At 40.1% G+C, this 26,727-nt stretch overlaps 1 protein-coding gene across 1 annotated transcript in view; it reads right to left on the reverse strand.

Annotated features, from left to right (window-relative positions):
- Positions 1 to 19,515: 19,515 nt before the first annotated feature.
- NDUFAF4 (NADH:ubiquinone oxidoreductase complex assembly factor 4) overlaps positions 19,516 to 26,727 on the reverse strand; it is a 38,929-nt gene continuing 31,717 nt past the window's right edge. The window contains exon 3 of the mRNA XM_073626970.1: positions 19,516 to 23,014. Within this exon, the coding sequence (XP_073483071.1) occupies positions 22,721 to 23,014 (294 nt within the window). The 3' untranslated portion in view covers positions 19,516 to 22,720. The remainder of the gene's footprint in view (positions 23,015 to 26,727) is intronic.

A 26,727-nucleotide genomic window follows, 5' to 3' on the forward strand; every position in this document is an offset into this window, starting at 1 on the left:
AGTCAGTCCCCTCCCCCTTCAGTTAGAATCACCTTCCAGGGAACACAGTTAACCCCTAGATCGCCCCCTAGTGTTAACCCCTTCACTAGCAGTGACATTTTTACAGTAATCAATGCAATTTTATAGCATTGATCGCTGTATTAATGTCAATGGTCCCAAAAATGTATCAAAATTGTCCGATGTGTCCGCCATAATGTCGCAGTCACGATAAAAATCGCAGATCGCCAACATTACTAGTAAAAAAAAAATAATAATAATAATAAAAATGCTATAAATCTATCCCTTATTTTGTAGACGCTATAACTTTTGCGCAAACCAATCAATATATGCTTATTGCTATTTTTTTTACCACAAATATGTAGAAAAATACATATCAGCCTAAGCTGAGAAAAAAAATAGTTTTTTTATATATTTTTGGGGGATATTTATTATAGCAAAAAGTAAAAAAAAAATGCGTTTTTTTTTTTCAAAATTGTTGCTCTTTTTGTGTTTATAGCACAAAAATTAAAAACTGCAGAGGTGATCAAATACCACCAAAAGAAAGCTCTATTTGTGGGGAAAAAAAGGACGTCAATTTTGTTTGGGTACAACGTCGCACGACTGTGCAATTGATAGTTAAAGCGACGCAGTGCCAAAACGCAAAAAGTACTCTGGTCAGGAAGGGGGTAAATTCTTCCGGGGCTGAAGCGGTGAAGAAGTGTTCTGAATCTGGATACTGTGATGTTTTCAGGAAGCAATATGCAGAACCTTGCTGGCCCCTCCCACCAGCTGCATCCTGATTGCATTGTTAGATAAGCACAGAGACCCAGTGATGACATCACTGAACCTAAATAAAGGTATTTATTACAAAAGGAAAACATTTATTTAAACGTTTTATTAGGGTGTTTATTAGGTGAGAGAGGAGGAACCATGGAAGCCAAAATATAATCAGAATAATCTTCAGCTTTAAGTAAACCTGGTGGCACACTGCAATGCCATTTTATAAGCATAGACCATTAAAGTACAGGAATTAGGAAAAAACATATCTTTATTATTGCATGACCAGGCCCAGCTTCCTACAGCAATCTTTTTCACAGCTTTTCTTGTCCACAAAAAAGCTGCTAGTGTCCCAGAAGTTGCTATTTTGCATTGCTATCATGTATGATTCTTCTTGGCTACAAATAAAATGCTATAATCAATGCCCTGATAATAATGTTATTACCTATTGTATGATTTTACCTCAAGCGACATCCACCTAATAATCATAGAGATTGGAGATGTTTATCGGTTTCTACAGAACACTTTAACACTGTGCTTGGCACGTGATGTTTTTGTTCCCGAGTTCTTGGAATGTAGGCTATTTGTGTTTTTCTACAATAAAGACTTCAATGTACTATAAGCATGTAAAGGAAAAATACTTTAATTTGATAATGGTTACTCAGGGATTACATGCTGCTACCATTGTTCAAGAAAACAACATAAAATGGCTTTGCTTATTAAAGCAGTGAAAATTATATTCCACAGCAGAATGTGGTAGGCAGGCCACCATTGTCTACTTGGAATATGACTGATTAGAAGAAGGGACACTATGCCTCTCTACAAGACATTGGTGTAAGTGTTTTACAACTGAACAAAACTATAGCAGTACCAAATGAAAGCTTCAATTACAGGTATGTAAAATTACTATACATTGTAGACATGGTATTTTACATTAATCAATGGTGCATAATGACCATATGCGGTACAAAAATGACCTGCATTATAGTACAAAAGAACAGTTTACAATTATGTTAAAGTAGCAGCTATTATAACAATGCATTTAATGTTTAGAAATGTATATTAGGAGTAAGAATAAAGACATTTTAAAGGGGTTTTATGTAAACCCTTGTGTTTTTTCACCTTAATGCATCCTATGCAATAAGGTAAAAAAAAAAACTTCTTTCACTGACCGGTCCCCAAGCCCCCCCGTTTTAATCACCTGAGTCCTGTAATTCCCACGCCGGAGACACGCTCTTCCCCTCTGCCCGTTGTCTCTTGATTGGATAGATTGATAGCAGTGCAGCCATTGGCTCCCGCTGCTGTCAATCAAATCCAATGACCCGGGTGCCGGGAGGCGGGGCCGAGTCCGGCATTCTGCGTCTATGGACGCAAATGCTGGACTCAGGAGCACGCCCACAAGGTAACCCCCCGGGAGAGGGCTTCTCCTAGGGGGGTTATACGATGCAGGGAGGAGCTACCAGCGCCTCCGGGGGACCTCAGAAGTCGAGGATCCGGGCCACTCTGTGCAAAACGAACTGCACAGTGGAGGTAAGTATACCATGTTTGTTATTTAAAAAAAAAAAAAAAAAAACTTAGCTTTACAATCACTTTAATACAAAAAAGTAATAAAAACAGTTACTTGTGCTAGTAATACTGATAACTTACATTTGAGGAATTTATGAATCATCTCATTTGAGGGATTAGTGAATTGGTTGTTCCTCTTGAGTGACTTGGTTTCCATAAGGATGTAGAACAGTGGCAGCCAAAAAGTATAATAACTGTTATGTAGAGCTCTCCCCAGCTACAGTCACAAACTTAGCCAGATTTAGGTTTCCTACTCCAGAAAACAAGGTGCTCCTCTGTGAGTGCAGGACCTGTATTTCTTGCAAGATCTACTCATGCTGCCATTGCTGGTGCTTCTGGTGTCAGCATAGCACTGCATAGTTTTTCAGTCTGGCATATTACTAATGCCAGTGAAGAGAGAGTTTCAATACTTGACGTTAGGCTTCTTCACAAGAAATAAAGCCACGCAGAAATGTAGCACAGTGAGAAGGTCTATTTAATTTAACCTTCACAAGAAAAAACTTTGAGAACAGATGTCAAAACCCCAAATCAAAAAACACCATACATATATATAGAAAAATAGGGAGAGTTTTTCCCCCAAAATTACAACTGGAGGCCAAAGTGCAAACAGTTCTAAAAACCACTATTTAAAAATATCTTTGCAGGGCTATCATAGGAGCTGAAGTATATAAAATAATACAAAAATCTATATACAATCAACTGCTTAACAAAATATATTTGTATTTATAGAATAGCTTTAAAGACACAAAATAGATCTTAAAAACATGGGTTTACCTGTTAAAAATAAACTACACCCTAATTGATCCTTCAGATAAAGATTTTTTTTCTCAAAACTACGACTGGAGCCCATAAGTAGTAAAACTCTAGAAACTATTATTTAAAAACATCCACTTTGCAGTGCTATCACGGAAGTTGAAGCATATCAAAAAAATAAAAATAAAAAAATCTATATACAACCAACTGCTTAACAAAATATATTTTTATTTATAGAATAGCTTTAAAGAAACAAAAAAGACCTTAAAAACATAGGTATACCTCTTAAAAATAAACTCCACACTAATTGATCCTTCTAATAGAGATATCTTTCCCCAAAACTACAACCGGAGCCCAAAATGGAAAAACTCTAGAAACCACTATTTAAAAATATCCACTTTGGAGAGCTATCATGGGAGCTGAAGTATATAAGAAAACAAAAAAAAATCTGTATACAACCAACTGCCTAAAAATATTTTGTATTTATAGAATAGCTTTAAAGACACCAAAAAGGTCTTAAAAACATAGGTATACCTCTCCACCCTAATTGATCCTATTAATAGAGATGTTTTCCCAAAACTACAACTAGAGCCCAAAGTAGAAAAACTCTAGAAGCCACTATTTAAAAATGTCCACTTTGCAGGGCTATCATGGAGTTAAAGTACATAATGAAAAACAAAACAAAACAAAACAAAAAAACATCTATATATACAACCAACTGCTTAACAAAATATCTTTTTATTTTTTAGAATAGCTTTAAAGACACAAAACAAATATTAAAATAGGTATTGCTGGAGACAGCTGTGAAACACTGAATCATAAATATATATTCAGTGTCACTTACAACTCTACTTACTCCTCTCCTCTTCCTTCCTTTGTTGGGGTCCCCCAAGGTTCTGTTCTTGGACCTCTCCTTTTCTCAATCTACACCACCTCCCTGGGTCAGTTGATTGCCTCCCACGGCTTTAAATATCATCTCTACGCTGATGACACCCAAATCTATCTCTCCACCCCCCAGCTCTCTCCATCTGTCTCCTCACGCATTACCAACTTACTAGCAGACATATCAGCCTGGATGTCACATCACTTCCTCAAACTCAACCTATCCAAAACCGAGCTCATGATATTTCCTCCCTCAGGTGCCCCTTCCCCTGATTTCCCTGTCAAGATCAACGGCTCAACTTTCAACTTGTCCCCCCACACCAAGGTCTTAGGTGTAACCCTGGACTCTGAACTAACCTTTCGGACCCACATCCTATCGCTATCCAAAATTTGCCGCCTCAACCTCCACAACATCTCCAAGACACACCCCTTCCTAACCAATGTCACCACAAAGCTTCTAATCCACTCCCTGGTCATCTCCCACCTTGACTACTGCAACTCCCTCCTTATTTGCTTACCTCTAAATAGGCTATCACTGCTGCCAGGCTCATCCACCTCAAAAACCGATCAGCGTCTGCTATACCCCTCTGCCAATCCCTCCACTGGCTGCCACTCAGTCACCGAATTAATTTCAAGATACAAACTATAACTTACAAAGCCATCCACAACTTGGCCCCCAGCTACATCTCTAACCTAGTCTCAAAATACCAACCTAATCGTTCTCTTCGCTCCTCCCAAGACCTCCTGCTCTCAAACTCCCTTGTCACCTCATCCCATGCTCGCCTTCAGGACTTCTCCAGAGCCTCTCCCATTCTCTGGAATGCTCTACCCCAATCTGTCCGATTTTGTCATACTTTACCACTTTCAGATATTCCCTCAAAACTCATGTTTTCAGAGAAGCCTATCTGGCCCCCACCTAACAACTGTACATTTATCTTCTCAATCAGCACATCGCCCACAGTTATTACCTCTTGTATCTCTTGACCTTCCCTCTTAGATTGTAAGCTCTAATGAGCAGGGCCCTCTGATTCCTACTGTATTAAAGTGTATTGTATTTGTACTGTCTACCCTCAAATTGTAAAGCGCTACGTAAACTGTTGGCGCTATATAAATCCTGTATAATAATAATAATAATAATAATAATAATAATAAAAATAGTATAAAGGTCATCATCTCTAACCTAGTCTCAAAATACCAACCTAATCGTTCTCTTCGCTCCTCCCAAGACCTCCTGCTCTCAAACTCCCTTGTCACCTCATCCCATGCTCGCCTTCAGGACTTCTCCAGAGCCTCTCCCATTCTCTGGAATGCTCTACCCCAATCTGTCCGATTTTGTCATACTTTACCACTTTCAGATATTCCCTCAAAACTCATGTTTTCAGAGAAGCCTATCTGGCCCCCACCTAACAACTGTACATTTATCTTCTCAATCAGCACATCGCCCACAGTTATTACCTCTTGTATCTCTTGACCTTCCCTCTTAGATTGTAAGCTCTAATGAGCAGGGCCCTCTGATTCCTACTGTATTAAAGTGTATTGTATTTGTACTGTCTACCCTCAAATTGTAAAGCGCTACGTAAACTGTTGGCGCTATATAAATCCTGTATAATAATAATAATAATAATAATAAAAATAGTATAAAGGTCATCCAAATAATCCATGGAGACACTGCAATATGAACTTCCAGATCAATCAAAGAAAGGGCCCGTCAACAACTTCATGCATTGCTGAAAAAGTAGGCAATCCTTAGAAGCAAACAATTCATAGACCCTTTGCTGACATGCTCTTCTAGGCAAGATGGCGGTATAAACATAATCCAGGATGTTGGGATGATATAGCCAAACTGTGAATAGTATATTAACATTTTCCAAGAGTCATTGACACTCCAAGTATTCAAAGGTCCCAAGGTGGATTTAACCTAACACAAAGGGACAACCAAGACCACAAATATATAGCTTGCACGTCACCCATATTGCTAGGAACCCATTAAACAGATGACCATAGTAAACATAAAAGTCCACTCACTCTCATAAGACTTCATGAAGAAACTTAATTCCATGAGTAAAGCCTGCAGTCCAGCCATCATGAAATGATGTAAGGGAGCACCACCAGGATCAATAGGAGGGGAGACCAAGCATTCTACTGGTTTAGTTGGTATCCATTTAATATACATTATCTGGTAGGAAAAGTGCTGTTTTAACATAGAAACATAGAAGAGTGACGTCAGAAAAAAGACCAAGTGCTCCATCAACTCTATTTTTTATATATATTGATAATTTTTTTGAGTATGGATCTATGTTTAAAAAGCAGAAACTACGTGGAAAGGTCAACCTGCACTCTGAGTCTCAATGATTATGGAGACTGTTGCATCCAAAAATATCTGAATACAAAATATGTGTATAACATACAACCAAAATTAGGTCCGCTGTCAATTTAACTATATCAATATTGTACCACAGTGCTTTTGTGCATAAAAAATGTGTCAATATTGTGCCAAAAGTGCTCATGCGCATAAATAAATAAACTCATACAGACATTCATAAATGATTGTAAAAAAGACCGGAAGGTCAAACGCTGCGCTAGAAATAAATATAATAAACTAAAAGTGACTCAAGTAAAAAAAAGCTGCCAGCACCAAAAGTTTGGAATACAAAACTCAAAATCATAAAAGTAAAATGTGGGTGCAGCGCCATTTTAAATTCCCAATTATATGTGAAAAAGGGAAAAAGAATAAAACCAAAATTCTGAAATGGCAAAAACAGTCTGAATATGAAAAACTAAAGCAGAGTTTCAACCCGAAGAACTGGAATAACTGCAAACAAATTAATAAACAATATAATCACCAATATCGTGCTATGAGGTAGAAATAAAATGCTAAAGTGATCAAAAAATGAAAAAACATATAAATAAAAACAAAAATGCCTTCAGAAATACATGTGTAAGCAATAACCAAAAACCTTGAAGTATTGATAAAAAAATAAAACATTTCCAAAAACATTTGGTGAAAAAAGTCTAAGAAAAGAAAACTAAAACAAAGTCCCAAAAGTGATAATTAAGAAATTAATGCACAGTCCCAATTGGATAATCTTGTGATGAAAAGCTTAACCAGTAGATTTTCATAAAGGTGTGAAAACCAGATATCAGAGAAAAATCATGAAGTAGGATCACTGCTCTAGAAGGTTTGACACCCAAAGTGAGTTTGTAATCTCCTTACCGACTCAAAAGACCATCAAAGTGGTCTCACCATCCCAGGGAATTCGGTCTCCCAAAAACCTGTATGGATTTCTAAAGCTGCTGGATCCATGTCAAAGATATAACTTTCTATGCGCAGTATATCACATTAGATCGAGATGGTAAATGATTATACAAACTTAAAATTAAAAAGGTCCATCCAAAGTCTATATAATCAAAGGCAGGCTGATGCTGTGAAATCTCTAGAAATTACGATGCACCTCCATGTGTGTCACCACCTCCACCTGTGCAAACTGCTTACCAATAGTTGTTAACCTCAAAATTATTAGTGCAGCATGATAAATCTCCATGATCTCAGCAGCAACAGCTCTCCACTGTATAGCTCTCATCTACCTCACGTATCTCCACCCAAAGCTCCCTGTGTTACTCAGAAAACAATAAACCAAACTCCATGGCCCAATATCATTCAGAAAAGCGCAATTTATTAAATATAGGTACTCACAAGCAAATCAGAATGTATCAGTCATTAAATAGAAAAAATAGTGTTTTCCAGGATCTCACTAGTGTTTTAGGCACTGTAGGACTTAAGTATAGCCAAAAGACAGCGTCCCAAATGATTGCTGACTCACCTAATACAGTGAGATCCAAGTGACCCAAAAAAACACAGAGGAAAAAGGTCACAGCAGGACAACGCAGTTTAATCACGGCATTACTTTAATCAAAAAGTTGCTAATACAAAACACTGGCATTAAAAACTGCATGGACTAATTTTTTATGCACAGTAGCATTTTGGTACAATATTGATATATTTAAAGAGACAGCGCGCCTATTTTTGCTGTAAAGATCTATGCCTGTCCCAAGCATGTTTGAATTCACTTACTGTTGGCTGAGTCACTACCTCTACTGGAAGTCTATTCCAAGCATCAACTACCCATTCAGTAAAATAATACTCTCTAAGATTAGTTTTTACCTTCCTTCTGCTAGTTTGAGGTCATGTTCCCATGTTCTTGATCTTGGTTACATATTGAAATACTGCCCTCCTGAACCTTAGTCACCCCCTTATCATATTTAAAGGTTTCAATCATGTCTCCCTTTTGCCTTCTTCTAATTGCTACTTGCTGTTTCCTCCAGAATGTACATATTAATTTCCTGAAGACTCTACTGATGTTTTATACCCCAGACCTTTCACCATTTTTGTTATCCGTCTCTGGACCCGTTCTATCATATCAATATTTTGATGTCAGGAGGATATGATACTGGGGTCAGGAGGACACATGGAGAAGTCAGGATCTGAACTTCTGTGGAGTTTGGGTTCCTGGAGAACTGGGCCGACTTTTCAGTCTGTCACCAGTTCTATAGAAGGGATGGACTGCACCTAAATGAGGAGGGTGCACATCTGCTGGGAGTGAAGAGGGACGAAAAGTTAGAGGGGTTTTTAAACTAGGCGACGGTGGGGAGGGTCCAGAGGTAGAGATAGTCAGCAATGAACATATTCCAGAGGGTAGTATTAGGGGCATTAGTGGTAGGTTGACTAAAGCACATAAACCCGAGGTAAGTATAGTAACAAGTCCTATTTGCACTCTCGGAACACCCAATAAGAAGACAGAATGTGACCAGTCTAAACTACGTGGCATATTCACCAATGCCAGGAGCCTGGCAGACAAGATGGGTGAACTAGAGATAATGTTGAACAAGGAGGATTTCGATTTTGTGGGAATTTCAGAGACCTGGTTCAATAGCTCTCATGATTGGCTGGCAACCATTCAAGGGTATTTCCTTTATCGCAGGGATAGAGAGGGTAAAAAAGGGGGAGGGGTATGCCTATATATCAAGAATAATGTACAAGTGAATGTGAGATGACATCAATAAGGGAGCTAGGGAGGAGGTGGAATCCTTATGGGTAGAGCTCCAAAGGGATGAAGCTACGGGGAAAATAATACTGGGAGTATGCTATAGGGCCACTAACCTGAGGAAGGAGGGGGAGACTGACCTCCTATCACAATTTGGATTAGCAGCAAGGATGGGAAGTGTTATCATAATGGGGGATTTTAATTATTCAGACATAGACTGGGCGGAGGGAAACATGCATTCATCTAAGGCTCGCCAGTTCCTAAATGTCTTGCAGGACAATTTCATGGGTCAGATGGTAGACGCACCAACTAGAAACAAAGCATTACTAGATCTACTGATTACCAACAATACACACCTGATCACGGATGTGGAAATATGGGGCAATTTCAGAAACAGCGATCACAGGTCAATTGGCTTCAGTATAAATGACACAAATAGGAAACACAAGAACACAAGGACAATAGATTTCAAAAGAGCCAACTTCCCTAAACCACGAACCTTACTAGAAGATATGAATTGGGATAAAATCTTAGAAACAAAGAACACAGAGGAGAGATGGGTTTGCTTTGAGAGCATATTAAGTAAGGGCATTAGCCAATACATCCCATTGGGAAATAAATTTAAAAAAGAGCGAACAAAAGTCCTGGATGGCTTAACTCCAATGTAAAAATGCATACAAAAGCAAAGGAGAAGGCCTTCAAAAAATACAAGGCTGAGGGATCATCATCAGCATTCAGACTTTACAAGAATGCAACAAGATATGTAAGGGTGCAATTAGGGCAGCTAAGATGGAACACAAAAGACACATAGCGGAGAAGAGCAAAAAAAATCCCAAGAAATTCTTTAAGTATATAAACAGTAAAAAAGGGAGGACAGACCATATTGGCCCCATAAAGAATGAGGTAGGACAGCTGGTTACAAAGGATGGGGAGATGGCGAAGGAATTTAATTTATTCTTCTTCTCAGTCTTCACAAGGAAATCGGGGGGCTTCAGTAACCAAAACTGCAGTGTTTGTCCTCATGACGTATCACAGGAAGCACCCTCATGGCTAACAGAGGACAGATTAAGAAATAGACTTGGAAAACTTAACATTAATAAATCACCGGGACCAGGTGGCTTGCACCCGAGTGTACTTAGGGAACTCAGTCAAGTAATTGCCAGACCATTGTTCCTAATGTTAACTTCTCCGCAGGATGTGGAAACCTTGCAAGAAGATCTGAACAAATTAATGGGGTGGGCAACTAAATGGCAAATGAGGTTTAATGTAGAAAAATGTAAAATAATGCATTTGGGTGGCAAAAATATGAATGCAATCTACATACTAGGGGGTGAACCTCTGGGGGAATCAAGGATCGAAAAGGACCTGGGGGTCCTAGTAGATGATAGGCTCATCAATGGCATGCAATGCCAAGCTGCTGCTAACAAAGCAAACAGAATATTGGCATGCATTAAAAAAGGGGATTAACTCCAGAGATAAAACAATAATTCTCCCGCTCTACAAGACTTTGGTCCGGCCTCACCTAGAGTATGCTGTCCAGTTCTGGGCACCAGTCCTTCTGCGAAAAAGTTTTATCCCTATTGTGGGGTCACCAGTATAATATTTGTAAATAGAAATCATATCCCCTCTCAAGCATCTCTTCTCCAGAGAGAATAAGTTCAGTGCTCGCAACCTTTCTTCATAACTAATATCCTCCAGACCCTTTATTAGCTTTGTTGCCCTTCTTTATACTCGCTCCATTTCCAATACATCCTTCATGAGAACTGGTGCCCAGAACTGGATAGCATACTCCAGATGTGACCGGACCAGAGTCTTGTAGAGTGGGAGAATTATCATTTTACCTCTGGAGTTGATCCCTTTTTAATGCATGCCAATATTCTGTTTGCTTTGTTAGCAGCAGCTTGGCATAGCATGCCATTGCTGAGCCTATCATCTACTAGGACCCCCAGGTCCTTTTCCATCCTAGATTATTATAGTTATTATAATTCTATATATTCAAATCAAGTCGATACAGTGGGGAGAAATTTTCTATAAAGGATACAATCTGTAATAAATGATCAGTACTTCCTTAGTTCTCAGTCCCTTAATATCAGATAATTTGATTATATACAAATAATATCAGTCTAATTTTGTTCATGTATCCATCTTGGAGTTAACATTGTTACTAAGGTAGAGTCACTAAAACAGACGGTTCCAATTATAAAATACAGAACAGCTGCCATCATTTCTAGTGTATTATTTGTAGAGTAGTAAATAAAGATTGTCTGCTTTGTCAACATGGCTCATATTTATCTTTCCAAAATGACAACATTCCCTGGATAGGGTAAGTCTCATTTTTTTTTATTAGCATGAATATTATAATGTGGTCTAATCATATACAAGGTCTATTTAGTTAGGAACTGCAATGAGAAATGACACAGTTCAGAAGCCATGTGATAGAAATAATAATTCTGGTTGGCTGCTGTTAGTAATGGCACTTTGCTAGTTTTGTTCTATACTTTATAATTCCCAACAGTTCACATCACTAGTCTGATATTAAAGCAGGAATGACTTCAAACCCAAGTTTATTTATTTTCAAATCAGCACAAAGGACAGTACTTATAGTCAAGGTGGTTTCCCTTGTGCTGATGGCTGCTCTCATTTTGTTGAAATCCAAAGTCCTCTAACCCCCCTCCCCCCATACCCCACAGCCATAGTCTTCCAGTGCTGCGGGGTAATGCGATTGGCTGGACCTGTCACTTGTCAAGAATGCAGACTATGCTCACCATCTACCCCCCTCTTCCATTCATAGAAGCTTTCAGCAACAAAGAATGCTCTATGAATGGAGGACAGGCAGATGAATGAAAGGTCCACCTCCTCCATTCATAGATAATTTTTTCATTGTTGGAAGCTATAGTACATCTTTTATGAATGGAAGAGGGGCAGAAAGGACAGGCATAGTCTGCACTCTTGATGAATGCCTATGACAGGTCCAGCCAATCGTATTACCCCTGCAGCATCGGAAGATTACAGCTGCGGGGGTATTGGGGTAGAGAGGCACAGGACTTCGGATTTAAACTAATAACAGCCAGCAGCTTGAAGGCAACATCTAACCTAACTTAAGTACCATCCCTTGTGCTGACTTTTAGAAGAAAAAAAAATCCTCAAACTTAGGCTTTAAAGTAGATCTCTACTCAACACCCCCCTCCCCCCAATTGTTTTATTTATTTTATGCCCACTTCCTGGAAGGTGGTATCTGCGCATTTCAGACACTCACCCATCCAGTGGATCCAGCGTTATCCCGCAGAGATCCTCTCATGCCCTGGCACTGCTCTGTCCCACGCTGCCATGTTCTTTCTGACGTCAATGAGAGACCAGGAACCATGGCCTTTTATTCAGGAGAGGGGGTGGGGCCTATGGACGTATCATCGGGAGGCCCACCCGCTGAATCTGGAATAGCCGGCAGGCCTCCCAATGACACATCCATAGGCCCCACCCCCTCTCCTGAATAAAAGGCTATGCTTCCTGGTATTTGTGATGTGCATATCCTGGGAGGCACAGTGGGCAGTATACACATTATTTGCATAGGCAAATGACGTGCATGGAGAGGCAGGGCTGGACAGTTTAGAAAAAAAACCAAAACGCTATACATGTACAGGATGGGAGGAGCGGAGTGGAGAGAAGTTATTTCAGATTCACTTTAGGTTTTGGCAGTCGACAAGCCTACCTACAGACATATATATACTAAGCAAGAACCCCAAATACCCCTAATCTCTAACAAGATGTAGTATTGTCCTAGTTATGAATAAGCACCCATCTGTGGCGTAAAATGCATTAGATACTTGTCCTGTACGTCTGTGACTGTATGTGACTGCTTGGATTTTATCTGACTTCAATAAAAGTGCTGCATTGGGAGTGCGGCTGTCCAGCTTTTTCTTGGTTCTTCGATAGTATTGTCTTTGGTCTATTAGAGGCTGTATTTTTACATGTATCAAATGCCATATATTGAAAAACAAAATAGTCTTATGTTTTTTTCATCCTTTGTTGCATGTCAGAACTGCAATATCCTACACCTCCTTCTGTCTTCATGCATACTGTACATACCAGCAACTGATGAATGGAATTTCTCAATAAACAGTGGATTAAACCTGAGCATTCTGCATTGGCACTGCTGCTTGTATCCTACATTAAAGCCTCGTACACACGATCGGATTTTCCGATGGGAAATGTGTGATGACAGGCTGTAGGAGGAAAATCCGACCGTTTGTACGCTCCAGCGGACAATTGTCGGATTTTCCACGGACAAATGTTGGATAGCAGGTTTTAAAATTTTCCATGGACAAATGTCTGTTGTCGGATTTTCCAAGCGTGTGTACACAAGTCCGTCGGTCAAAAGTCCAAATGACAAACACGCATGCTCGGAAGCAAGGACGAGCCAGAAGCGGTCGGTCTTGTAAACTAGCGTTCGTAATGGAGAATTAACATTCATGACACGGCAAATTATGAAATCTCGAAATGCAGCGCACATTCTCTTATTCTTTAATGGGATAATAATGAAGCTGCTTTGCTGGTGATACTGATGGAGTTATTGCAAACAACTTTTCAAAGGTTTTTTTTTTTCTAGTGTTATCAAGAATAATATTATTATGCTTTTTTTTTTTTATTTGGGCAAGTTACCACAACACCATTATCCCGTAGTCATTGTCATTTGAAGTAAAACACATAGCCAAGTATTATTCTCCACAAATTTGTTATTGTGCATTTAAAAAAAAAAAATAGACATGCTATCTGCCAATAGAACTTAACCGAAAAGTGCATTCTATGCATCCAAAGATATAGAAAATGTACCAAATCAAATCATTATGCAACCAAAAAAATAATGTCAAAGCAATAACTCCAAGGCCAATAATAAATTAAACGTTATCTCCTCCGATTCCGGAGGAGCACAGACGTAACCGGAAGTCTAGTAAGGAGGCGCTCTAAAAGACGCTTTTGCTGTACTCGCTTGTTTTTAATATTGTAAATGAAAGAGACCACTTTATAATCCCTAGTAAATTACTATTTTTTAATGAACGTACTACACTTTTAGAGCCCCTCTGTTTTTTCTTCCTCTTTCCCCCACCGGGCCGCTGTGCCTTGGAGGTATATTTTTTATCAGGCAGTTAGTCATATTACTGGTGGAGAGGAATGGAATAAAATCAAAATAAGTGGAGGAGAACGACCAGGAGGTTATAGTGACGTAACTAACAGATATTGTATCATCATGCTTATTTACCATCATCACTAAGGTGAGAGTTCTGAGAGCCTTAAGTTATTATGCAATTATATATAAAGATCTGCATGAAGTCTGACCTATCCATTCATTTCCACACTGAGACACCTTACTACTTTGGAGGGGCAAGACAGAATCATTTACTGTACACCCTATGAACTTGCACCAGTTTTGCACTTATTTGGAACACTTGATTGATTATTCTATTATTTTTTATTTCATTGTTGTTTTTCAGAGTTTGGCAACAATTTATTTTTTAATCATTCACCAAATTTCTCTGATTTTTATTGTATTTATTCGATAAATTTAAAATTGTATATCATTTGCTACACTATGTGTGAATAGATTTGAATGCGCGAGATCACTTTTTAGAAATATTTTATTGAAGTGCAATGTGAACACTTTTTGGTTTTGCTGCTATCGTTTTAAGATATCACCACACATATTTAGTTTTTCTCACTTTTCTGTGTTTATTGCACACATTTTCACTATTACTCATCTATAGCGCGAAGGACACTTTCACCTAACATAGACAGACTGTTCAGAACAAGGCAAAGCCAGTAATGGGAAAAACATCAGATGCAGGAAGACAAATCTTTTGCGCACTACCTGCCTTTTTTTAAAAAAAACAGGTTTCAGAGTTTAGTTCCTCTTCAACTTCTCTGTTGGATCTTGACAACTTGTGACACTTTGATGGCAGAAGGTGTAGTTGACCATCCAAAGTATTACAACCCCCATAGTAGATGTTTTTTATAAAATAGTATCATCCTCTAAAATACACATGCTGGTATAAATGTAATGATTATACACCATAAATATATTACATCCATTCTATTTTCCTCCTATGTTCAGACATAGATTGTGGACATATGACACAGATGGTTCATACTTTGCCATATCAACAATGAGGGGGAAAAAATGATTTCTTTTGTGGACTACAGCCACATAAAGTCACAAGTTGGTCTACTATGATTGTTGTAGTTAAGCAAGGGATGTTGGTACTTTCCCTATAAGGGCTTGATACCTTCACAAAGGTTATACTTGCTCAATAGACCTTCCAAAGTATGTGTTCCACTGGGAATTGTTTTACTTAAAAAAATAAGTACATTTTGTAGGGACACTGGCAATGTCATTGCACCTTTCTGATGCATGTGCAGAATGCGCTTTCTGCTTGGTGCAGGGTGAGAAACTCATTAAAGTGGACTTTACATTTCCATGCTAGGTCAGCTTTAATATAAATTCTACAGGCCTCACAGAAATGCAATAGTGTGTTCACTATCACAAAACAAATACTATTGGATTAATATTAGATCAATACTATAATCAAAGCACAGAACTAGTTAAACCCCCCACCTTCAATCCTCATTTATGAAGTCCCCAGGTTTGTTTGTTTTTTTGAGCATTCTCAACTGGAATTCATTTTTTTACCAGAACAATGGCACTTCAGTTCCAAACCAATGACATACCGATTCTTGGTTCCAAGTTTGAACTCTACTACAGTAGGGGGTGTATTTAAAAAAAATGCATAACAATTTGTCAAACACCCTATCTGGAAAGAAAATAGCCTATTAACATCCACACAGAACAAATGTACAAGCAGCATAAGCAGCATTACAGGATGTATAGCTCTGCAAAATACTCCTGTGTCACATTTAATACAAATATTGCCCTGTGTCTATAAAATCAAGTCAGAAAACAGATTTTAGCTTGAACCAGACATGTGCAACGTGTGGCATTCCAGCTGCTCTGAAACTAGAGGTCTTATTAGCCTCTACTAGAACTAGAAATCTAGAGCTATTAGCCTCTGGTATAAATACAGCCACACTCTGGTTACCCCCACATCTCATCTTTCCTCTTGCCGCTCGGTTCAGCGGATATGGGTGATCAATATCATTTGACAGGGCTGGCACCGTTGAATAAAAAGTTACATAGTAGGTGTGGTTGAAAAAAGACACAAATCCATCAAGTCCAACCTATGTGTGTGATTATATGTCAGTATTACATCAGTATATCCCTGTATGTTGTGGTCGTTCAGGTGCTTATCTAATAGTTTTTTGAAACTATCGATGCTTCCTGCTGAAACCACCGCCTGTGGAAGGGAATTCCACATCCTTGTCGCTCTTACAGTAAAGAACCCTCTACACAGTTTAAGGTTAAACCTCTTTTCTTCTCATTTTAATGAGTGGGCACTTGTCTTATTAAACTCCCTTCCACGGAAAAGTTTTATCCCTATTGTGGGGTCACCAGTACGGTATTTGTAAATTGAAATCATATCCCCTCTCAAGCGTCACTTCTTCAGAGAGAACTAGTTCAGTGCTCATAAACTTTCCTCATAACTAAGGTCCATCAGTCCCTTTATTAGTTTTGTTGCCCTTCTCTGTACTCACTCCATTTCCAGTACATCCTTCCTGAGGACTGGTGCTAGAACTGGACAGCACACTCTAGGTGAGGCCGGACCAGAGTCTTGTAGAGTGGGAGAATTATCGATTTATCTCTGGAGTTAATCCCCTTTTTAATGCAAGCCAATATTCTGTTTGCTTTGTTAGCAGCAGCTTTGTTAGCATTGCATGCCATTGCTGAGCCTATCATCTACTAGGACCCCCAGGTCCTTTTCCATCCTAAATTCCCCCAGAGGTTCTCCCCCTAGCGTATAGATTGCATTCGTATTTTTGCCACCCAAATGCATTATTTTACATTTTTCCACATTAAACCTCATTTGCCATGTAGTTGCCCACCACATTAATTTGTTTGATCTACTTGCAAGGTTTCCACATCCTGCGGAGAAGTTATTGCCCTGCTTAGCTTAGTATCATCCGCAAATACAGAGATTGAACTGTTTACCCCATCCTCCAGGTCGTTTACGAACAAATTAAACAGGATCCCAGCACAGAACCCTGGGGGACCCCACATTCCACCCCTGATCATTCCGAGTATTCCCCATTTATCACTATCCTCTGAACTCGCCCTTGTAGCCAGTTTTCAATCCGTGTACTCACCCTATGGTCTACACCAACGGACCTTACTTTGTACAGTAATCGTTTATGGGGAACTGTGTCAAATGCTTTTGCAAAGTCCAGATACACCACGTCTACGGGCCTTCCTTTATCTAGATGGCAACTCACCTCCTAATAGAATGGTTTGGCAAGAACGATTTTTCATGAATCTCATTTGTACAGTAATAATATTTTAACTATTAGCAGTGATTCTCAACCTCATTAAATGATTATAGCATTTACTGTTCATAAAAACCTCTCACCCTTATTTTAAGTACCGCTAAAGAACACACTGAAGGTCAGTAAAATACCCACTCAGATTTCTTTGCTAAAATGCCAGTCTTTTTTGTTTAACCACTTCCCGCCCGCCATGTAGCAGAATGATGACCAGAAAGTGGTTGCGTTATCCTGACTGGACGTCATATGACATCCAGCAGGATAAGGCCGCTAACACGCTCCCACAGGGGCACGCAGCGCAGTGATCGGTGGTGTGGTGTGTCAGTCTGACACACTGCATTTCTGAACCCAGTAAAGAGCCTATGACGTAGGCTCTTTACCATGTGATCAGCTGTGTCCAATCAAAGCTGATCACATGGTAACCAGGAAGTGGTAGGAAGGAAGGCGTGAGTAGAGGAGAGCCGATCGGCTTCTCTCCTGACGGGGGGGGTCTGCGCTGATAATCCATGCTGATTACTGCTAATGATACTGTTTTCATTACTAAAATCTTGAATATAGTCCCTTATTGTTCCCTTCAAGAGCTTGCATACTATTGATGTTAGGCTAACTGGTCTGTAATTCCCAGGCATGTATTTTGGCCCTTTTTTAAATATTGGTGCTACATTAGCTTTTCTCCAATCAGCTGGTACGATTCCAGTCAGTCGACTGTTCATAAAAATTAGGAACAATGGTCTGGCAATTACTTGACTGAGTTCCCTAAGGAGCCTCTGGTGCAAGCCATCTGGTCCCAGTGACTTATTAATGTTACGTTTTTCAAGTATATTCCTAATTCTGTCCTCCGTTAGCCATTGGTGCAGTACTGTTACATGAGGCCATGAAGAGATCTCATAGTCTTGTATAGGCTCCAAGTTGGTTTAGAGCTTACACAGGGGTTTCTTTCCTGGTACCAGCAGCTGAATGGAGGAACAAGAGTGAGAAAAAGGAGAGTATGTGAATAAACAAGGGAAAGGATCGCTTTAAGCCTATACCAATTCCCACTTCTGGTCTCCACAACAGTGTGCTGTGAAACATAAGGTCCAGTGCACTCAATTTTGGGAAAAAAATATGTCTCGAATGTGTGATTTGTTGTGTCAGTTTATAAAATATTATCTTGAAAAAAATAAGTTGTAGCGCTAGTCTGTGTACTTGTGGGATGTAGGTAAAGGTCCAAAAACCTGTGGACTCAGTAGGGGTCAGAACAGTCCAATAAGATGGAGACCTTTTCCCGGGGATAAGAGCAGATGAGGGGGAGAGATGGTGGTGCTGGAAGTTGGGACATCAGATGCAGCATCTGCACAGCTATCTTGGGAGACTAGCCTCAGAGTAAGGAAAAACAAAGCGCAGGTCGATGTCAGTAAAAACATTCAATTTTTTTGGAAGAATAAAACAGCATCCACTTAGATTTCAGAAGGTGACATCCAGCCTTATAAAGAAGAAACATGTCAGCTCTTGACGCAATAGGTCAACATCAGTGGGTTGATTAAAAAGGGTCCAGGATCCACACACTACCCATGCTTGAAAGCTTCCCACTGCAGCTTCTCAGTTTTTCATGTTTTGTTCCCTTCGGCAGCTTATGTCCCCGGTCCTCTGGTCCTCAATGTTTAACAGCACGGGTAGTATTTGGATCCTGGACCCTTTTTCATCACCCCGCTGATGTTAAGCTACTTCTCCATGAGCTGACACGCTGCTTCATTATCAAAATGGACTTCACCTTCTGAGATGCAAGTGGATTCTCTGTTATTTGTAATAAAAAATTGAATGTTTTTACTGACATTGCCTGTGCTCTGCTATTTTTTTTTCTTGTTCTAAAATACCTATTGGTTATAAAAAGTACTTAGTAATCATTCCCTTAAATCAGTAAAACAGTAAGAACTCCAGCCCTCATGTTTTTTTAAGGCAGCTCTCTATAGTGTGCTACAGGCCCATTTTGCTTTCAGCTCCACTGAGAAAAGGGAAAAGCTGCCAATAAGAATCCCTGATCCCAATAATGAGTGCAAGCCTGCACTTTACTTCATACCCAGGTGCAGGTAATCAGGACATGCCCTTTAAAGCAATATTAAAACAAAAAACAAACATTTATTATATTGAGATAGAGTAAGAACAAACGCTCCTGTAAAATGTATCAACTGCAGGGAAGAAACAAACTATTTAAACACTGACAGGGGTGCTTACAATGATCAGCTTTTACTTATGTAAAACGAAAGCAGCTACCACATTTATTGATTGGTAAGCTGCACTATATAACATTTTTGGTTTTGAGTTTAATACCACTTTGAAGTGGCGTTCTATCAATTTTTTTTTTTTTTTTTTTTTTTTTTAGAAGTCAGCAGCTACAAAAAGTGTGGCTGCTGACATAATAAATCGGACATTCACCTGTCCTACGATCCAGCGATGCGGGCGTAAGAAGCCCCGCTCCTCTCCACGGCACCGGCATGAGCCGTGCTGTGAATGGGCGGGCAATCTTCTGGGACCCATGATGTGCCCCAGAAAATGGTGGGGGGGGGGGGGGAAGAGGTGAACTTCCTTCTGGTGCCACAGGCATGTCAGGAGGTCACCATCACTTAAAGCGGAAGTTCCATTTTTGGGTGGAACTCCGCTTTATGACTGCTGCTGAAGCGAAGCTTATGTTTATACTATATTTGCATTCCAGGATACATTTAATCGCTTGCCGACCAGCCACCGCAGTTGTACTGCGGCAATATGGCTCAGCTGCACGAATCGCCGTCATGTTACGTCGGTAACATAGACGGCCACTTGGGGGGGCGCACGCCCCCTGCTTGCCCACAGAGCCGATGTGAGTGCCCGGCGGTCGCGATCACCGCCAGGCTCCAGCGATCGCTCGGAGCACACGAGAACCAGGATCTGTGTGTGTAAACACACAGTTTCCGGTTCCTTGAGGGGAGAACAGACAGATCGTCTGTTCATACAGAGTATGAACAGCGATTTGTCATCTCCCCTGCACAGTCCCATCCCCCCCTTTAGTTAGAACTAGAGGTCGACCGATATGGGTTTTTCTCTGGCCGATGCCAATATTTAGAAATCGCGGTGGCCGATGGCCGATATGTGATGCCGATTTTTTTGGGCCGATATATTAGGCCGATTTTTTTTTTTTCCCCCTTCATCTCATAAAATCTAACAGTTAGACCCCTTTCACACTGGGGCGTTTTTCAGGCGCTTTTGGGCTAAAAATAGCGCCTGTAAAGTGCCTGTAAAAGGGCTCCCCTGCAGTCTCGGTGTGATATCCCGAGTGCTTTCACACTGAGGCGATGCGCTGGCAGGATGTTAAAAAAAAAAGTCCTGCAAGCAGCATCTTTGGAACGGTGTATACCGCTCCTCCACCACTCCTGCCCATTGAAATGAATGCGCACCGCTGCCGAAGCGCCTACAAAGCGTTTCGGCAGCGGCGCTTCAGGGGTGCATTTAACCCCTTCCTCGGCTGCTAGCTGGGTTATAAGCGCCCCGCTAGCAGCCGAATAGCGCCGCTAAAATGACAGTAAAGCGCCGCTAAAACTAGCAGCGTTTTACCGTCAACGTCTGCCCGTTCCAGTGTGTAAGCAACCTTAAGTGATACAGAAAATTTTTTACATTTAAACATTAAACAAAACAAACCTCCAATCAGTTCACTTGTATGCAGAATTTAGATAAAAAATAAAATTTAAAAAACCTATATCTTAAATAGTAAATACACAAAAACAGGTAATCAAAACTTTTGGATGAAAAAAAATGGGCTAACTTTACTGCTTAGTTTTTTTTTTTTTTAAATTTATTAGTGTATGTTTTCAAAAAATATTGCGTTTGAAAGAGCGCTGCGCAAATACCGTGTGACATAAAATATTGCAACAACCGCTATTTTATTCCCTAGGGTCTCTGCTAAAAAAAAATATATATATATATATATATATATATATAATGTTTGGGGGTTCTAAGTAATTTTCTAGCAGAAAATACTGGATTTTTACTTGTAAGCAACAAATGTCAGAAAAGATTTAGTCTTTAAATGGTTGAACTGAGAGCTTCTACACATGGAATTTAGTTAATTCATAAGTGTAAACATTGTATCACTTCAGGTTCTTTTTATCAGATTTGGCAGGCTGCCCAGAGGAGGAGAGAAGTGCTTCACAGTAGATTACAGGCAACTTGTATTGACTTCTATTACAGAAGTCATTTGCAAATCTGCTGATATCGGCCTTTTTTATCAGCACAATCTGCCGCCGATTAAGTAAAAAACACCAAGCCAGCCGATGGTTGACCCCTAGTTAGCACACACACGAGGAAACACTTAACCCCTTCACTGCTCACTAGTTGTTAACCCCCTTTACTGCCAGTGACATTTTTACAGTAATCAATGCAATTTTATAGCATTGATCGCTGTAAAAATGCCAATGGTCCCAAAAATGTGTAAAAATTGTCCGACATGTCCACCATAATGCTGCAGTCCCGATAAAAAAAAAAAAAAAAATTATATATAATAGCGGCGATCTGCGATTTACTAGTAAAAAAATAAATAAATAAAATAAAAAAGCCACAAAACTATCCCCGATTTTGTAGACACTATAACTTATGCGCAAAAAAAAAAACAAATATACGCTTATTGCGATTTTTTTACCAAAAATATGTAGAAGAATACATATCCGCCTAAACTGAGGAAAAAAAAAAATGTTTTTTTATATATTTTTAGGGGATATTTATTATAGCAAAAAGTAAAAAATATTGCGTTTTTTTCAAAATTGTCGCTCTTTTTTTGTCTATAGCACAAAAAAATAAAAACCGCAGAGGTGATCAAATACCACCAAAAGAAAGCTCTATTTGTGGGAAAAAAAAGGACATCAAATTTTGTTTGGGTGGAATGTCGCACAACAGCGCAATTGACAGTTAAAGCGAAGCAGTGCTGAATCGCAAAAATTTCTCTGGTCAGGAAGGGGGTAAAATCTTCCAGGGCTGAAGCGGTTAACCTATGACATGATCTGGCACAGAAAACCCAGCTGAAAGCCCGAGACTGCTTTGTCTGAAACAGTATACTAGTTCTGTAACTTAAGGCAGTAAATAAAGATATGAAATACTTATTATATTCAGCAAACAATAATAGTAATAAGCATTCAGCAACTCATAACTCAGCATTTACTTGAAACTGTTAAATTATTCAGAGTTTTGTTTATAAATCTGCTTTCAAAGCAATATTTGAATCCTCATTCAAAATACAGTACAGTAACAAAAAGGAACACAAATTCCACGAGAGTCCTCCAGATAAAAGGGCATCAGCCTTACTCCTCCTCAATCTGTTCATTCTTTTTTGGTGCGATGATCTTCACGTCAAAAGGTCTAAAAAACTCCAACAGGGCCTTGGTGTCTTGAATATTTAAGTTGTATTCTTTTGTTATCCTCTCTGCAGTCCATGTTTGTGGAGATTGTTTGTAATTGTTAAGAATGGTCAGAGCCTCAATAATAGCAATTTTACCCTTTGGAATGCTTTCTACATCGATGTTCAGAAAAACACTGCTCATGGTCTGTTTCGGACCTCTGAACTCCGAGGCAGGCGGTAGAACTTCATGTTTCACCTAATTTGAGAGATCAAAGAAAACATTAGGTGTTATCATCAAGTATTGAAATCACATCAAAGCAGACAACGCGTAACAGGAAATGTACACAATAAACATGAATATAATATACGGTCATCATTTGTACATTAATATTTTCACTATTAGCAGTGATTTGCAACCTCATTAAATGATTATAGCATTTACTGTATAAAAACCTCTCACCATGCATATCACCTTATTTTAAGTACCACTAAAGAACACACTGAAGGTCAGTAAAGTACCCACTCAGATTTCTTTGCTAAAATGCCAGTCTATTTTGTTTAACCACTTCCCGCCAGCCATATAGCAGAATGATGGCTGGAAAGTGGTTGTGTTATCCTGACTGGGCGTCATATGACATCCAGCAGGATAAGCAGCCAACACGCACCCGCAGGGCCGCACAGCGTGGCGATCGGTGGTGTGGTGTGTCAGTCTGACACACTGCATCTCTGATCGCAGTAAAGAGCCTATGACGTAGGCGCTTTACCATGTGATCAGCTCTGTCCAATCACAGCTGATCACATGGTAACCATGAAGTGCAGTTTATCGGCTTTTCCTCTACTCGTGCTGACAAGGCGTGAGTGAAGGAGAGCCAATCAGCTTCTCTCCTGACAGGGGGGTTTGTGCTGATAATCAGTGCATCGATTATCAGTGCAGACCCATTGAGGGTGCCCTCTAGAGCCCACCCCGGATGCCCACTAGAGCCCACCAGGGATGGCCAATCAGTGCCCATTAGAAATGTAAATTTGTGCTCATCAGTAATGCCTGTCAGTGCCTTCTAATTAGTGCTGCCTATCAGTGCCATCTATCAGTGCCAACCAGTGTAACCTATCAGTGCCATTTATCTGTGCTGCCTGTGAGTGCCACCTATCAGTGCTGCATATAAGTTCCACCTCATCAGTTAAGAAGAAAACATACTTATTTACAAAGTTTTAGAACAGAAACAAAAGAAAAACTTTTTTTTTTTTTCAAAATTTGCTGTCTTTTTTTATTTGTAGCGCAAAAAATAAAAAAACCCAGTGAGGATGAAATACCACTAAAAGAAAGCTCTATTTGTGTGTTGTATGACCACGCATTGTCATTCAAAATGTGCTGAAACCTGAAAATTGGCCTGTCAAGAAGAGGGTGAAAGTGCCCAGTATTGAAGTGGTTAAGAAGTACCAAGGAAATGTTCAGGCCCCGTGCTTGCCCAGCCTTTTCTCTTGGCAGCAGCATTCTAGCATAAAAAATGCCTGACGCATGTAAACATGTATAGGAGCGTCAAGCACTTGGGCATTAAATAATTTAATTGGCCTGAATAATAATGTATTTACTCATTGAAATGAATTACTTTTCCAGTGCTTTATGCACCTAGCGTTAACGTGTATTTAGACGTTTTTCCATGCTTTAAGTGCTGTTTCTGCCAAAATGCTGCTGCTCCTGGACACACTGGCAGTGGGGTTTTTTTTTCTGCCTCTGGGCTCTGACCATAGGCCATGCAAGGACATTCATCTTTTTCTCCTTCGAACACTGTGAGGTCATTTTTGCTGTGTGCTTTGGGTCACTGTCATGGTGGAAGTTAAAGTGAATGTACACCCACTCTCATAATTTCTAAACTACTTCCATAGTGCTTCTCTATAAAGGATAAACATGCCTCCTACATGTATCCTTACCTGTCAAAAATCTCCCCTTTAGCTGTTTGTAGCCCCGTAATACTCCAAATTCTGTGGGCGGGTCTGTTGTCTGACACTCAGTGGGCGGAGTGGTGACATCAGACTCCCCACCCACCTCTACACTCCCCTTGGCTAGGTATCAATATTTCTTACACTGAACTTCTGCTGGTCTCGTGGATTATGCCCCATGATCACTAACATCCAGTCAAAACCCAGGAAAGGCACCACATGACTTCAGCATTTCCAATCATGCTGAGGTATGGAGCAGCAAATCCTGGGAGAGCTGGAGAAGGAGGGGGGGGGGGTGAAGTACAAAGAATGCCTCTCTCACGCTCTTGCATGAGATAAGGAAATCACCTGTCACAGCAAGGGGGAAGAAACAGACACTTATTTCTCTGTGTGCCCATTTTCATTTTACTTAAAAAAGATAAGAGGATTGTTCAGAGCTGGATTAACTCTTTGTGGCAAGACTGGGCACAGATAAAATGACATCCTATACTCTACAAAAAGGTACAAATCTTAAAAAAAAAAAAAAAAAAATCGGGGTTTACATCCACTTTAAAACCTTCTTCCCATTGACAGCCTTCTAGCAGATGGCAGCAGATTTTCCACAAGAATTTGATGGTATTTTGCCCCATCCAGGTTTCCTTCTATCCTGACAAGTGCTCCAGTCTCTGCTACAGACAAACACCCTCAGAACAGGATTTTACCACCTCCATGCTTTACTGTAGGAATGGTGTTTTTTGGATGGTGAGCTGTATTGGATTTCCAGACATATCCTTTGGTGTGGAGGTCAAATAATTAAATTTTAGTCTCATCTGACCATAACACATTTTTCCATGTGGCCTTAGACTCTTCAAGGTGCATTTTGGCAAAGCTCTAAAATGTGACTGCATGTGGCCTTTGCGGTGGCTTTTAAACTCCAGATATTTTGCTCAACAGTGCTGCACACCCGCTTGAAAATCTAGACAGAAAGCAATTTTAATGCCATTGAAAGTAGTTACTTTCTTTGCTTGTGTGAGAAATCGCAAGGATTCTCAAAATGCTATCCCCAATGTCCTGAGTAGGGATGAGCCGAACACCCCCCTGTTCGGTTCGCACCAGAACATGCGAACAGGAAAAAAGTTCGTTCGAACACGCGAACACCGTTAAAGTCTATGGGACACGAACATGAATAATCAAAAGTGCTAATTTTAAAGGCTAATATGCAAGTTATTGTCATAAAAAGTGTTTGGGGACCTGGGTCCCGCCCCAGGGGACATGGATCAATGGAAAAAAAAGTTTTAAAAACGGCCGTTTTTTCAGGAGCAGTGATTTTAATAATGCTTAAAGTCAAACAATAAAAGTGTAATATCCCTTTAAATTTCGTACCTGGGGGGTGTCTATTGTATGCCTGTAAAGGGGCGCATGTTTCCTGTGTTTAGAACAGTCTGACAGCAAAATGACATTTGGAAGGAAAAAACTCATTTAAAACTACCTGCGGCTATTGCATTGCCGACAATACACATAGAAGTTCATTGATAAAAACGGCATGGGAATTCCCCAAAGGGGAACCCCGAACCAAAATTTAAAAAAAAAAAAAAATGACGTGGGGTTCCCCCTAAATTCCATACCAGACCCTTCAGGTCTGGTATGGATTTTAAGGGGAGCCCCGCGCCAAAAAAAAAAAAAAACGGCGTGGGGTCCCCCCAAAAATCCATACCAGACCCTTATCAGAGCACGCAACCTGGCAGGCCGCAGGAAAAGAGGGGGGGGGACGAGAGTGCGCCCCCCCCCCCTCCTGAACCGTACCAGGCCACATGCCCTCAACATTGGGAGGGTGCTTTGGGGTAGCCCCCCAAAACACCTTGTCCCCATGTTGATGAGGACAAGGGCCTCATCCCCACAACCCTGGCCGGTGGTTGTGGGGGTCTGCGGGCGGGGGGCTTATCGGAATCTGGAAGCCCCCTTTAACAAGGGGACCCCCAGATCCCGGCCCCCCCCCTGTGTGAAATGGTAAGGGGGTACAAAAGTACCCCTACCATTTCACTAAAAAAACTG

This window comes from Aquarana catesbeiana, linkage group LG04 (assembly GCF_042186555.1).
Source record: "Aquarana catesbeiana isolate 2022-GZ linkage group LG04, ASM4218655v1, whole genome shotgun sequence".
NCBI lineage: Eukaryota > Metazoa > Chordata > Amphibia > Anura > Ranidae > Aquarana > Aquarana catesbeiana.